Source organism: Rhynchophorus ferrugineus, unplaced genomic scaffold, assembly GCF_030347505.1.
Source record: "Rhynchophorus ferrugineus isolate W39M unplaced genomic scaffold, kcgeb_rfMv2 rfM9, whole genome shotgun sequence".
In the NCBI taxonomy this organism is placed as follows: domain Eukaryota; kingdom Metazoa; phylum Arthropoda; class Insecta; order Coleoptera; family Curculionidae; genus Rhynchophorus; species Rhynchophorus ferrugineus.
In genome coordinates, this window is record NW_027472588.1 from 31,382,920 (window position 1) to 31,395,513 (window position 12,594).

General features: G+C 34.0%; 1 protein-coding gene and 1 non-coding gene across 2 annotated transcripts; both read right to left on the minus strand.

Annotated features, from left to right (window-relative positions):
- Positions 1-1,037: 1,037 nt before the first annotated feature.
- Positions 1,038-11,791, minus strand: LOC143203166 (uncharacterized). The gene is made up of 12 exons (XM_076415301.1): positions 11,582-11,791; positions 11,190-11,537; positions 7,939-8,401; positions 7,484-7,889; positions 6,328-6,592; positions 4,783-5,036; positions 3,118-3,320; positions 2,814-3,061; positions 2,254-2,566; positions 1,932-2,159; positions 1,502-1,874; positions 1,038-1,161 (listed from the first exon to the last, which is right to left on the minus strand). The coding sequence occupies exons 1-12, from the start codon at positions 11,789-11,791 to the stop codon at positions 1,038-1,040; spliced, it is 3,435 nt and encodes a 1,144-aa protein (XP_076271416.1).
- Positions 2,639-2,753, minus strand: TRNAL-CAA (transfer RNA leucine (anticodon CAA)). The gene is made up of 2 exons: positions 2,716-2,753; positions 2,639-2,683 (listed from the first exon to the last, which is right to left on the minus strand). It is a non-coding gene; the product is annotated as a tRNA-Leu (tRNA).
- Positions 11,792-12,594: the final 803 nt, after the last annotated feature.

Consider the following 12,594-nt stretch of genomic DNA (forward strand, 5'->3'; position numbering starts at 1 on the left):
TCATCGATTCAATTCTGTCATAATTCTTTGTGGATTTGTTACTCTGAAAAGATGTCGAGGAGGAAAATATACTGGTACTAGGAATATCAAGTCTGCATATTACACTACATATTGCATTTTTCATAGAGAAACTACGTTTGAAAATTTTAAAATTAATTTTTTGTGCTCTTGGAGACCGTTATTGTATTTGCTTTTCTTTCTTTAGCTTAACAAGAATATCTGAAGAGTTTTTTTCGAAATCTCTTTATTCAACATTGGTATATATCGTATAGTAGCTCGTAGTTTCGCAAACAGAAATATAGAAATTTAATTCACAGAAAATTTAATGTAAATTAAGGACCTTTTATTTAAATATAGTTGACATAACTATGCTAGTGGAAAAAATATCTGTTCCAACGATCTGATACCGTGACATCATTTTTTTGCTTAAGTTTGTAATCAATATGTTTGTTTACTTGAAGACATGTACATGTTTGGAGACATATATTACCAAAAAGTGTTCAATTTCTGTAAATCCCCTTAGCATCCCCTCATTGTCATCTTATAATCATAGTAATATATGAATGCAACGAAAGTTAAGAATGTAATATATTATGGATTGATTATGTTACGAATAATTTTTGATTCGAGACGGGACGGAATTAATAACACCACTTTTGGCTTTGGGGAACAAGAAAGAAATATTTTTTTTCCAGAATGACCAGCTAGAACAAAATGGTCTTTTGCTGATGTCGTTACGGGTTCGGGATAGTGAAGCGTTTTGCGGGCGACAGAGACCCTGGGTTAGGACTGGGATTGTCGTAGCTGGTTATTTACCGAGGTTTGTAGATGGGTAGAGATTTTGTCAAGATGTTGTCGTATTCTAAGGCGCCTAGGGAGAACCTTACACTGAGCATGTTCGTGAAACTCTTCACGAATGGATGCCTGATTAAAGATGAGTATTGACGTTCCTCATAAACTATGGGGCATTGGGTAACGCGCGGACCTTTTTGGATTGGAACAATCGGAGTAGTTCAAAATGTTTGTCAGAGACGTACTTATACCACACCTGTGCGCCAAAGAGGCAGACTGGACGGACTAACATTTTGTATGGAGTCGCTTTCTATTCTCCTTGCAGATAGCGTGCTCGATTTGGGCTGATCATTGGAACCTGCGGTCCAACTGGAGACCGAGGTATGATACCTTCTGGAGCCAAGGGATAGGAACTTTATCGCTTTGGAGGCGATAGGCGCGAAACTCCTTCTTGCGGTGGAACAAAAGATCTTGAGTTTTGCTCAGGTTTATCTGCAGCCACCAGAATATGTACCACGCAATCGCCTGGTTCAGTTGGACTTGGAGTCTGTCGCGAATACGACGAGCGCATGTTTCCAGTTCTTTGGGAAATGGTTTAACCCCAGGATGGACTTAACGATGTTGACAAGCACTGATAGTTGCTTGCTAGTGAAATTTTTCAGATGGTTTATGGCCTGGATCTGGACCTGAAGTTTTTTAGAAGACAAACGTTTTATCGAGAGCTGAAGGTCTCATGACGAGAAGACTATGCTCTTCAAAAGATGCACTGATTGGATTTGGATTTTTCCTCTTCAGAAAGGGGATAATGTTGTTTATGATGGACACCGTCTGTTGAGGTGGGGCAAGAGATCGGTTGCATTTCATTTGGTTGTCCGCCTTTAAAGAGGCGATTGCGTTCGAATTTTTCGCCATTATGCTTTTGGTAGCGCGCCAGATGTCATAAGGGGCAGTGGGGTTGTCTAGATTTTGAAGAAATGATTCACATTTCCCCTCGTTCCAGGCTTTAACCCTATCCTCAGGATCCTGAGTGGCACGAGCTCTTCTCGCTAATCGATTCTTGTACCTGATTAGTTCTTTTTTTTCTTTAGGGAGTTTAATGTTAAGTTTTGAAAAGGTTCAAAACTGCTTGTTTTAGTAACTCTGTCTGCGGCTGTTTGGATATCTAGAGTGAACTAGGAGATCGTCTGGAGAATTTACACTTGGGATAGGTCCCCCTGTTTGTTGAAGCTCGTGTTGGAACAGTTTCCAGTCGGTGGTTTTATTGGGTTTGGGAGAGACGGAACTCGGGAGAAAGTCACTGATAGTAAGGAGAATCTTTATTTTTATCGCTGGTCTTTTATACCATTTTTGAACAGCTTTTTTATATACTAGGGATTGACTCTTATATCGACATGAATCATATATTTAACAGATTATATGTTTTTTTTGGTATATTTGAAATACACTTTTATTATGTCTTACCTTTATCAATAAATTCACAATTAGTCTGCTCCACCGTGAATTCTCTTAATAGTCTTCTGGATCGAACCGTTGATATAGAAATCAAATCCTGTTTCGATTTAATTTTGTCGAAACACATACAAATTTTTGCGGTGTAATTCTGTCCATATGGCGTTTTAATAGAGAATTTCTTGGTTATTTGAATATATGTTGGAACTTGTACAGCAATCTCTTCACAGTCATTGACGTTGGGTATACCGTTTATGATAATGACTTGACTCTTCGCGTACCTTTGGCCAACACTTTCTCCTGAGAGTAGCAAAATACTCGAAATCTTAAAAAATTAACGTTATGAACGAATCGTTATAGAAAATATTTATTTTAATTTTAAAAAGAGAAAAAAGTTTGTCAGAAGTGGGATTCGAACCCACGCCCTCAAAGAGGACCAGAACGCTCATTAACCTATAGTATAGGCAAGGAAACCTTGAGTCTGGCGCCTTAGACCGCTCGGCCATCCTGACATATTCTGTTCAGCGTTAAAAGTTCTAAAAGAGTAGGTGAATATAAAAGTTTATATTTACCGGTAAAACCATTTTGGCAAAAAATTTTAGTTTAACCTTCTTGTTCTTTCCAGGCAATATATTTATGACCTTAGTATCCAACTCAAATAGATTAAAATCGTTCTCGAAGAATATTGCCTGATACTGAATAGATGCATTTCCACAATTTTGAACTGTTATGTCACAACTTGCACTGTCGGATAGTGGAGTATCGATATTTATTTCCGTTGATGGGTAACAATTTGGAAGAACCTCATATAAATAAGCCACTGTAACACCAAAATACTGGTCACGCATTTGAACGAATTTTGATGTGTTAAGTCACCTATTATCAATATCTTGACTTCATTCCCAGCGACTATGGTTTGTGGAAAAACATCAATGCTAAAATTAAGACTACTCCATATTTGTAACAGTCGACAAGCATTGTGAATCAAATGTTCGTGGTTTTGTGGAAATGGATAGACATTATTAAGTTTATTTCTCATATATGGACAGTAAGCTGATGTTAATGTAATGAATAAAACACTAAAAAACATTAAAGTAAATGGTTATCTTTTTTTTAATGATAGTATTTTTTTTATTAATTACATCTTACATTAGATAGGCTTAGTACAATTTTAATTTACAAATTAATTTATTACTACTGTTGTGTTGCTTGACTTTGAGTCTAATCTGGTCTGCTTTTTGTCTAACATGATGTTTCCAGTTTAACCTACCATCGAAATATATTCCGAGGTATTTAGCTGATTCTGCATAATTAACATGGGCAAATTTGGAGCTATTAAACAACATTTTCCAGTCTCTAGTGCATTTGTAGATCTTGTTGATCGCTACTTGTATTTTTTGTGCAGCCTTAGAGAGAAATACATCTTCTGCCATGATAACTGTGTTGTAGCAAATGTTCCAAATACTGCTGTGCAACTCTAGCCGAAATAGTTTCTAGTATTGAGAATGCCCCTTTATGTGATACTCTAAATTTCCCTTCGAAAAGATATGATTCCTGCAGTCGACAGTAATTCCGCCGTAACAATGTGCTCATTTTGTATATTAATGCCAAACGCCATGCCCGGTCAAAGACTTGTAAGACGTACAGGAATATTGTAGGACCGTATTTATTTTGTTCGAATGCCTTTTCAACAACCCCTGTTCAGTCTCAAATACGCATTGAATATATATGTCAACATGATTATTGCTTTTCGTGACAGCTCTTTTAATAACCCAGATGAAATATTATCAATTTCTGTGGCAACTTCCATTGAAGAAATAATTTTTCTATAATGCTATATCATTGTTTTTTTTTTAGTTGAAATACGTTAGCTAAATGCTCTGCGAATAATTCAGCTTTTTCGTCGTTGCGTAATTTTTTTAGGCGGTACTGTAATAATTGGTCTTTTAAATCTCCAAGTTGTTTTCGATAGTGAGTAATCTTCGTCTGCTTGCGGACTTAATTCACTTACATATTTTTCGGAACAACACTGTTTATATTCTTTTATCTGTTGACAGCATTTCTGGTTCTGTCTCATACTCTTCTAGCTTTTCGTCTTTCTTTTGTCAATTCCCCAATTTCAAGGAGGTACTAAAATATATGTACTTTTTGAGCCCAATATAAACTTGGCTCAAACCTTGATGAGTTCTCACCAGATGTAGAGAGCACTCCGAATTTAGGTCCTGAAATTAAGTTGGATTTCTACTATATGATAAAAATGTTTAAAATTCATTGTTTTTCACTTTTTTGGGACTATAAAACGTTTTTTTATTTCTATTTGTTTAATATATTTTAAAGAATTAACATTTTAGTAATAAAAATTATGGCTATTATGAAAAATTTAGCTTATTCGACTTCCTGTTATAGTAATTTTAACTACAAAAGAACACGAACCGAAGGTTATTAAATTAAAATACGTATATACCAAACACATCCTATCGTTTTAGGTAATTAATTCTTAATTAGTACATTTTGCTTGCATTATGTGAACAAAACAGTTACCTCGTATAGAAATCTTTGAAACTTCTTACACTCTGATTCTTAGAAAATCGTTCCTGCGGCCATAAAATGGTTTTTTGCTTGTTATAATGATATTCGGCCCACAATAATAATTTTGTTTCGGGTTCGGACCTGTTGAGTCTATGTTTATTTCTATTGTAGTATTCTTGTAGGTTTTCGTTCAGTTGCAAGATGTATTCGCATTGGTTCTTATCTTGATTAAAATTCGGTATAGTTATCCGTTCCAATACCAAAACCTATCAAGTTAAAAGGATTTTAACAACTGTTGAACAATTATTAATGAATCAATATGTTAATTGTGTTAGTATTGTGTTGTACAGCTTTTTGTCCACTAAATTTTGATAAAGGACAGATTGCCCTAGAGACAGAAATACTGCCATTACAAAATTTTTCTTGTTTTAAGTTACTTTAGGTACACTGGAGGAATTACAATGCCAAATCTATGGCAAATTCATTTTATATGATTACTTTGCAACATTATTTTTCTTGTGAATATTCCTTTAGATTTATATTTCTCTGTAGCATCACGAATCACCTTTACCCTTTTTCCGATGATTCACAATGCAGCTTCTGGTATATATGCAACCCATATTTCTGTCACATTCCGAAGTTCCCGAGAAGTTTCCCTGTACGACTTGGACATTGTTATTAACCTGCCTAAATTTTAATGAAGATTAGTCTGCAACCTGATTGCAGTTGAAAAAATATAAATAGATGACATCTTTTGTTTCTCCCGCACTATTTATATACAGTTCAATAATTAAAATAGTTAATTATAACATATCTAATAGATCTCTCATAACTTTCTCTCAGTGGCATAAATCCAATTAGGCTTTATTATGGACTAATCTACTTGATATTAAGTTAGTTTTGGGAGACAATTTATACATTGTAGTCCATAGCTGGATCTTGTTGACGGCTGGAAATAATATAAGCACTGCGATTAGAATTTGAAATACGGCAGTTGGAATATTGGCAGACTAGATCCGTGTAGGTTGTTTCCAATATGTTTATAACGCATCGGACAATCTAAATTATTATATAATATGTTATTAATATAATATGTTGTATTAATATTTATATAAAATGTCATTATAATGTCTCTAGTAAAGAAGTGACGTTACAGCAAATAGATTAATAAAAATATATTTTTCACATTAAGAGTGTATTTGTAAAAGTAATCCGATAAACCATAACCTATATATTATACAACAAGATCAACAAATGTCGATAATTTCCTTGAAATTAGTAGGTAGCTTAGCACCGCATCATCTCTAACCACAAAACCCCCCCCCCCACCCTTTTCCAGGCTGAAACGACCTCATCTTTCGCTGCAGTCATAACTTTTGCCCCCATACGACAGTATCCAGTCGTGTGTTAACTCAAGTTCGCGAATCAATGGAATCGCCGGCTCCTCGTGCCCAATGACGGCTGCCCGATCAACGGATCAACACAAATTTATTTGAAATATGAAACCTTCTATTATTAAATTATCTTATAAAATTACTATCAAATTATTAAAATTACCTTATATATGTGGAATAATAGGTCGAACCATCTTTGCTTGCTAAATAAACGAAATCTATCTTCAGTGAAAGACTCCTCAACTTCTACCGGCTTGCTTTTGTCTATGAACTTTGTTTTAAAAGTGACGTATTCGCTGTAACGAAGGAGATGTTCTGGCCTGAGACCTGGTACTATAATTTGTTGACTTTTTAAAAACGAAATTACGTTTCTATAGGTCGTATAGTTGTACATGGTACCCTCAATCAATGATTCAGATGGTGATATCCTAGAAAGTGTAATAAAAATATTCAAAAAAAGAAGCGATATATCAATATAAGAATTTCTAGAGGTTTTTAGCCAGTTTTATATAAATATCAGGTGCTTGCATGTATTCTGATAATTTTTTCACTTTAAAAAAGTATTTATTGAAAAAAATTGAAATAAACTCTTCCATCATTTTCAACAACTTCTCATCTTTTAGGCAACATCAGGACAAATGATAATCAGAACATATTTTGTCTAGTGAGTACCCTGAGTACTACGGAACTTTTCATTCGAACTGCAATAACGTACCGCACACAATGTATCACCAGTCACAATACCCCACAGAAAATAGTTTTCTTTTTTTTCCGGTAAGCAACTTTGGTAGCCATGTTTTCTGCTTTTGAATTCTTCCCGCCACGTATAAAGGTCCAGAAATATTTAATTCATCAACTGTTAAGCTGTCTGAAAGTTCTTTGAGTGCTTGAGCTGCATTTTCGTTTAATAAGTTTTTTAATTCATTATATTTGAACATTTTTGGTTTTTTAGAACATTTTTGGAATTAATACCAACACGTTTGAATTGTGGAACCCAAAATTAAGAATTGGCATATAATAGAGTAGTATCGCTATAAATATATGAAAGGGTTTCAGGTGTTTTCGCACCAGATTTATTCAAATCAAACGAAAATAATATTGGATGTCATGATTCCATTCCATGATTAGCATCTGTAAACACAATGCAATAACACTAAATGAAAAAGTGTTATTTTATATTGAACAATATCAAAACCGTTTAATTTATCAATTACTTTAGATTGTTTAACAGTTGTTTACATGGATACTTTACATTTTCATCAATAGATATCAATCGTCGATCAAAATACATACAATCACTTAATAATATCTAGTCTTACCCATTGTCTATATATTTCAATATAGATGTATCCATTAAATTAAGTAACAGCTGAACTAGAGGTAGTTGTGTAGATTTTTTCTTCCTTCCTACGCTCCTTTTCTTGCTTGTATCACTGGTTTCAACGGGATACCTCGATATATCATCCGGTATGGCATAGTGGTTTTGAAAAAGGAATCCCTGGCCGAACAGCCATCTTTCCAACAGTGATTTAATGGAGAACATTGTGGCAGCATAAGGTGACTTGTCCTTATCCTCCGGATAATAAGGATATGTGGAATATTGCAGGATAGCAGGGTCTGATAGGAAATTGATCACGATAGAGCTACTCGCGCAACAGTTAACCAGGACGCTAGCGTGGGCATCGCAAGAACATGAGATACTTATTAGACACTCAACTCTGCACTCTAAAATAAAAGTCATGATTTCCCATCCACTTTTATCAAAAACTGTTACCTTCCAGAGCAAGAAATGTTATCTTAAATGAAACTTGAGTTGTAGATTCTGATAGTTGTTTTAACTCATTAAACCGTATTGAAACGTAATTTTCTTCATTATGAGTTTGAAGAGTACTACCACCGCATTCGTGATCAGTCATTTCCACGGTAATCGTCTCTTGAATTTGGGTACGTAATTTAACGGGAGGAAAGTAAATAATCGTTTTATCTATTGTTAAAATGGGTCTTGTATTATTCCCTACCAGTTTTAGGTAATTGTACGGAATAGCAGCGGAATAATTCGTGACATAAATTGGGACTTGTTCAGTGTACACTCCATAATTTTCTGGCGAGAATTCTACCGTTAACGTCATAGATTCCTCAGCTTTCATCGTGACTTTTAAGAAGTCTTTAGTAATATAATAGTCGCGCTCATTGACGCTAATCATATATGTCTTTATATCATCAATCTTAAGCATAACCTGAAAATATTTAATCAGGACTATTATTTTAGCTTAAAATTATAATAGCAACTCTATTTTTTGGGCCCCTTTGTAATTTTGAAATGTATAATTAGTTTCAAATGTATGTACGAATTACCAGTAGCCAATTCAGTGGCTATCTTTTTTTTTGGGTTTTGCCCAACCTGCTTATTAGGATGATTGTTTTTTATCTATTATTTGTAATTGCAATAAGCAGTTAACGGCCATTTTTAGGTGTTATAATTTGTGTTGTTGATTTACTTCAAGTTTTTCGGTATGTGTTTTTATATATATTTGACGATTACTTTAGATTAATTTGTGTATTTTAATTTATTAGTGTAATAAAAAAAACCTTAAGGAGATCTCTTATGATCTCCTATGTAGGTCCAGGAAAGTTTATAATAATTTTGAAAATGAAAGCCATGGCTGAAACAAGATGTAATTCCTACTAGTAATTTAAATAGTAAGTATTTTGTTAAATGATAATGACTTATTGCATTGAAATAATTAATATTTATTGAGATTCTTTACCTTTACTACAAGATAAGGAACATATGCCCCTAATGGTAATATTAAATCACATAAGTTTTTTGAGGCTTATATATATATATATATATATATATATATATATATAGGGGAGATTCTTCTACCCTAACAAGATCCAGAAGTAAGTGTATAACGAGAAACTTATGTTTATTATTAGAGAATGGAGGTTCTAACTTGAAATTTATATGTTCGTTTACAGATAGCTCAGCCTGTCCTATCAGTTTCGTTTCAGGTTGGATGAAAACTAATGGCTTGATCCTTATTGAAATGCATTGGCAGAGGATATAAACTGTTATCGAAGATATTCTGCTTGCATTCTAGAAGAACATTAATGCAGATACTGAATAAGGTTCCTTTTTGCTACTGAAGTAGTAACCTCTAACTTTGGTCGTTAGTTCAGAAACTTGTCTGTATAGACCGAACTGCAGTTGTCAGATTTGATAAAATATACTTCAATTTAGGTAGGTTGTTAATTTAGTTGATTCTAAAAAATAATACAACAGAACCATTAATAGTTATATTATCTTATTTTAATGTTTGTTTTAGGTTTGTTTTAAATATTAGAAGATAATATCAGTGGATTACGTGTTTTGGGTAATGGATATATCTCTGTGATTATATCAATGTCTTTATGGTCAAGGAAAATTAATATAATTGTAATATATCAATAAAATATATTTAAATATATTTATTTTTTTATTTTCCCAGTAAAATTAAAAGAATTTTTTTAATTTCTCGCTAAATTTTTGTACTATACATTTTTAAATTCTATACATGCTCAAATTTTTTAAATTCTATACATGCTCAAATTTTTTAAATTCCCGCTAAATATTTTTAAATTTCCCCCAGTATCTAACTCTCATACGACGCATGCGTAAGCGTCCTAACACGGGGATTCCGAGCGTAACTTAGAACCTATTTTAACATAGGAGATGCGCTCCTAAGTTTCTTTATTCTATGATTTAGAAATATGTGTCAGTGATGATATAACTAAAATTTTGATAGGTTTAAGCTCTTAACTGCATTTACTAGGATAATCAACTAAGCATTATTTTTAATTTTAAATTATTTTTTAATTTAATGAATTATATTTATTTTCAAACTGAAAATAAAGAGGTGTGTATATTTCCTGTGTGTAAATTAACAAACGTTATAACATAAATAATTATAATGTCCCGTGTCACATTTTTGAAGAGAAACATTGATAAATGGCTTTTTTCTATGATAAATGGAAACAAAGCTAATAACTGTCATTAGTTAATATTTTATCCCAAATAGAGGTACAAAACAATTTTAATTTTTATATAAAAATAAATTATTTTTATATATATACAGTGCTACTGGTATATCTATTATCAATTGATGGATAATAAGATTTCATGGCTACGAGCTTAAAGCAAGTTGTTGATGACAAATTAAGCGGGCTCTGCCGCAGATTTTGATCTTATTCACAAGAGACTTAACACAAAATGATTTTAAAATGATATTAAAAAATATTTTTGAATATTTATAAGTCCAGAATAGTACGTGATCTCACATACAAGAAGAAGCAGCGTGGGTAGGTATAGGTAACGAATTATTGTTTGAGTAAGAATATTCCTGTTTGTTTTTATTCGGGTTCTAGCAGCAGATTCGTTCGTTAATTTTATGAGATTGAATCTGTGGAATTACCTTATTCAGGTGATATAAGTGACAGAAGTTAGAAGAAGCTAATCTAGCAAATAAGCTGGATATTTTAACAATTTGCTTTACTTTAATTCAATAATTTTAACTATTCTTTTTAGAATTTTCTAGCAGGTACATTAAAGTAATTGAAAATGAATTGTTTCTCTTGTAAACTAGGTTCATTTTCAAAAATTTTTGCATCATATAAGCCCAGATAGTTACGATAATAATATAACTTCATTAATATAATTTTTGGGTAAATTAATAGGCAAAAACTAAATTTGATAAAAATTAAACCTAAAAGTCTCATATTAACACGAATTTGCTTCAAAACTAAAGAACTAGATTCGCAAGACCTGTTCATATGCTTACTATGTTTCTAAACTTTTTAGTTAGTTATGAAATATTAAAATGGCATTAAATTTTTAGCTTACCACTTAATAATAGATGGTACGCTAAACTTACTAAAGAACCAAATATAATCATGTGTGTTACACTTTTCAACCCAGACTGATTTAAACAACAGATAAATTATAAATAATGTGGCATAATAGCTTTTATGAAAATTAAATATTACCTCTAACTCATTTTCAGTTCTGTTGATGATACTCATTGTTTTTACATGTTCCTCATGCCGGAAAAATTCTATGATTAGAGTACTGAAACTGATCCAGTTCTTTCCGGCAGCGCACAGTATCTTCAGGGTGTTTAACTTAGATGTAACGTTCACCTCACGCCGTTTGCAGCTCTGTAGATCTTCTGATGCGGATAAATATTCTGAGCACTTTATGGAAGTGGGTCGGTTAAGTTCAGGCGGACCCAGAATGCCGTTCAGGATGTAGGGTAGGTAGATACAATAGGCGACGGGTTCCCGTGGATGAAATTCCAATATGAGTTCCTTTTTCTCGTTGGGCAGTAAAAATAACTATTATCAAAATGAATACTGTTAAAACAAACAACAAAGGAAACAATGAAATTGAACAATTTTTTAATTAGATCCTCCGTTTCGGCTGATAAGCGAGTTTCACGTGTTTTCAGAAGGTTAGTGTAGTATGCAGCACTGATGGTACGTTGGGTGTACAGGATATCGACGTACAGCACGTCCCGCCGGTCCCAGAACACCCTACAGAGAACCTTACCCGCGGGCCTCGTTGTCTTCGTTTTGACTGGCGCGCCCATTCCTCCTACTTACTCCACTCTTTAGACGATATCTTGCTTTCGGCAGTGTAATAGTGTACCCATGTCTTGTCTGTAGTGAAGATTTGCGTTAAAAAAACCGTCCCTCTCCGCCTCGTATCGCCTCAGAAAGCGGCGACAAAGTTTCAACCGCGTACATTTTTGCTCGAAGTTCAACAGTTTAGGAACCTATCGCGTCGTTATTTTGCGATATTGAAGATGTTCGTGGATGATTTCGAGAGTTTATCGTGAGAGTTCAGCCGAAATATCTCGAACATTCATCCTACGGTCATCCAAAATGAGTTGTTCTACGTGGCGAATGTTGTCTAGTGTGATGCTGGTTTGCGGTCAACGATCATGCGGCTCATTTTGGAGTGTTTCGCGGCCAACCTTGAATGCTTTGGCCAATTAAAATACGACAGCCCTACTCAAACACTCTCTACCGAACTGATTTTTCAAATGCAGTAACATTTCCGTCTCTTTAACGCTTTCCTACAATAAAAAACAAATGACAATACGTTGGGCTACGGCGGTCGGCACTTGACATTCACTCATGGTCGTAGCAAGCGCGTGAAGCATGCGCTCCCGACGAAAACAATGCCACATTATTCGTAAGGGATCCAGCTATCACATACTCAAACCACAACCTTCAAAACATACATGCTCGGCATCTACAGCGTTTGTTGGTATTCGAGGGCGCTAGTACTCCGACAACCCAAAAACCAGAAAGGGAGATCGACAAAAAGCCAGCGTTAAGACGGGATGCTTTTTGTTCTTATCATGTAGGTTGTGTAGGTAGTTCTTTA

Excerpts from the sequence above, each read along its gene's own strand:
- LOC143203166 (XM_076415301.1), bottom strand. The coding sequence starts at position 11,791 with ATGGGCGCGCCAGTCAAAACGAAGACAACGAGGCCCGCGGGTAAGGTT. Across the intron at positions 6,593-7,483 it reads TTGAAATATATAGACAATGG|GATATCACCATCTGAATCAT; the intron begins GTAAGACTAGAT and ends TACACTTTCTAG. Across the intron at positions 2,567-2,813 it reads TTGCCAAAATGGTTTTACCG|ATTTCGAGTATTTTGCTACT; the intron begins GTAAATATAAAC and ends TAATTTTTTAAG.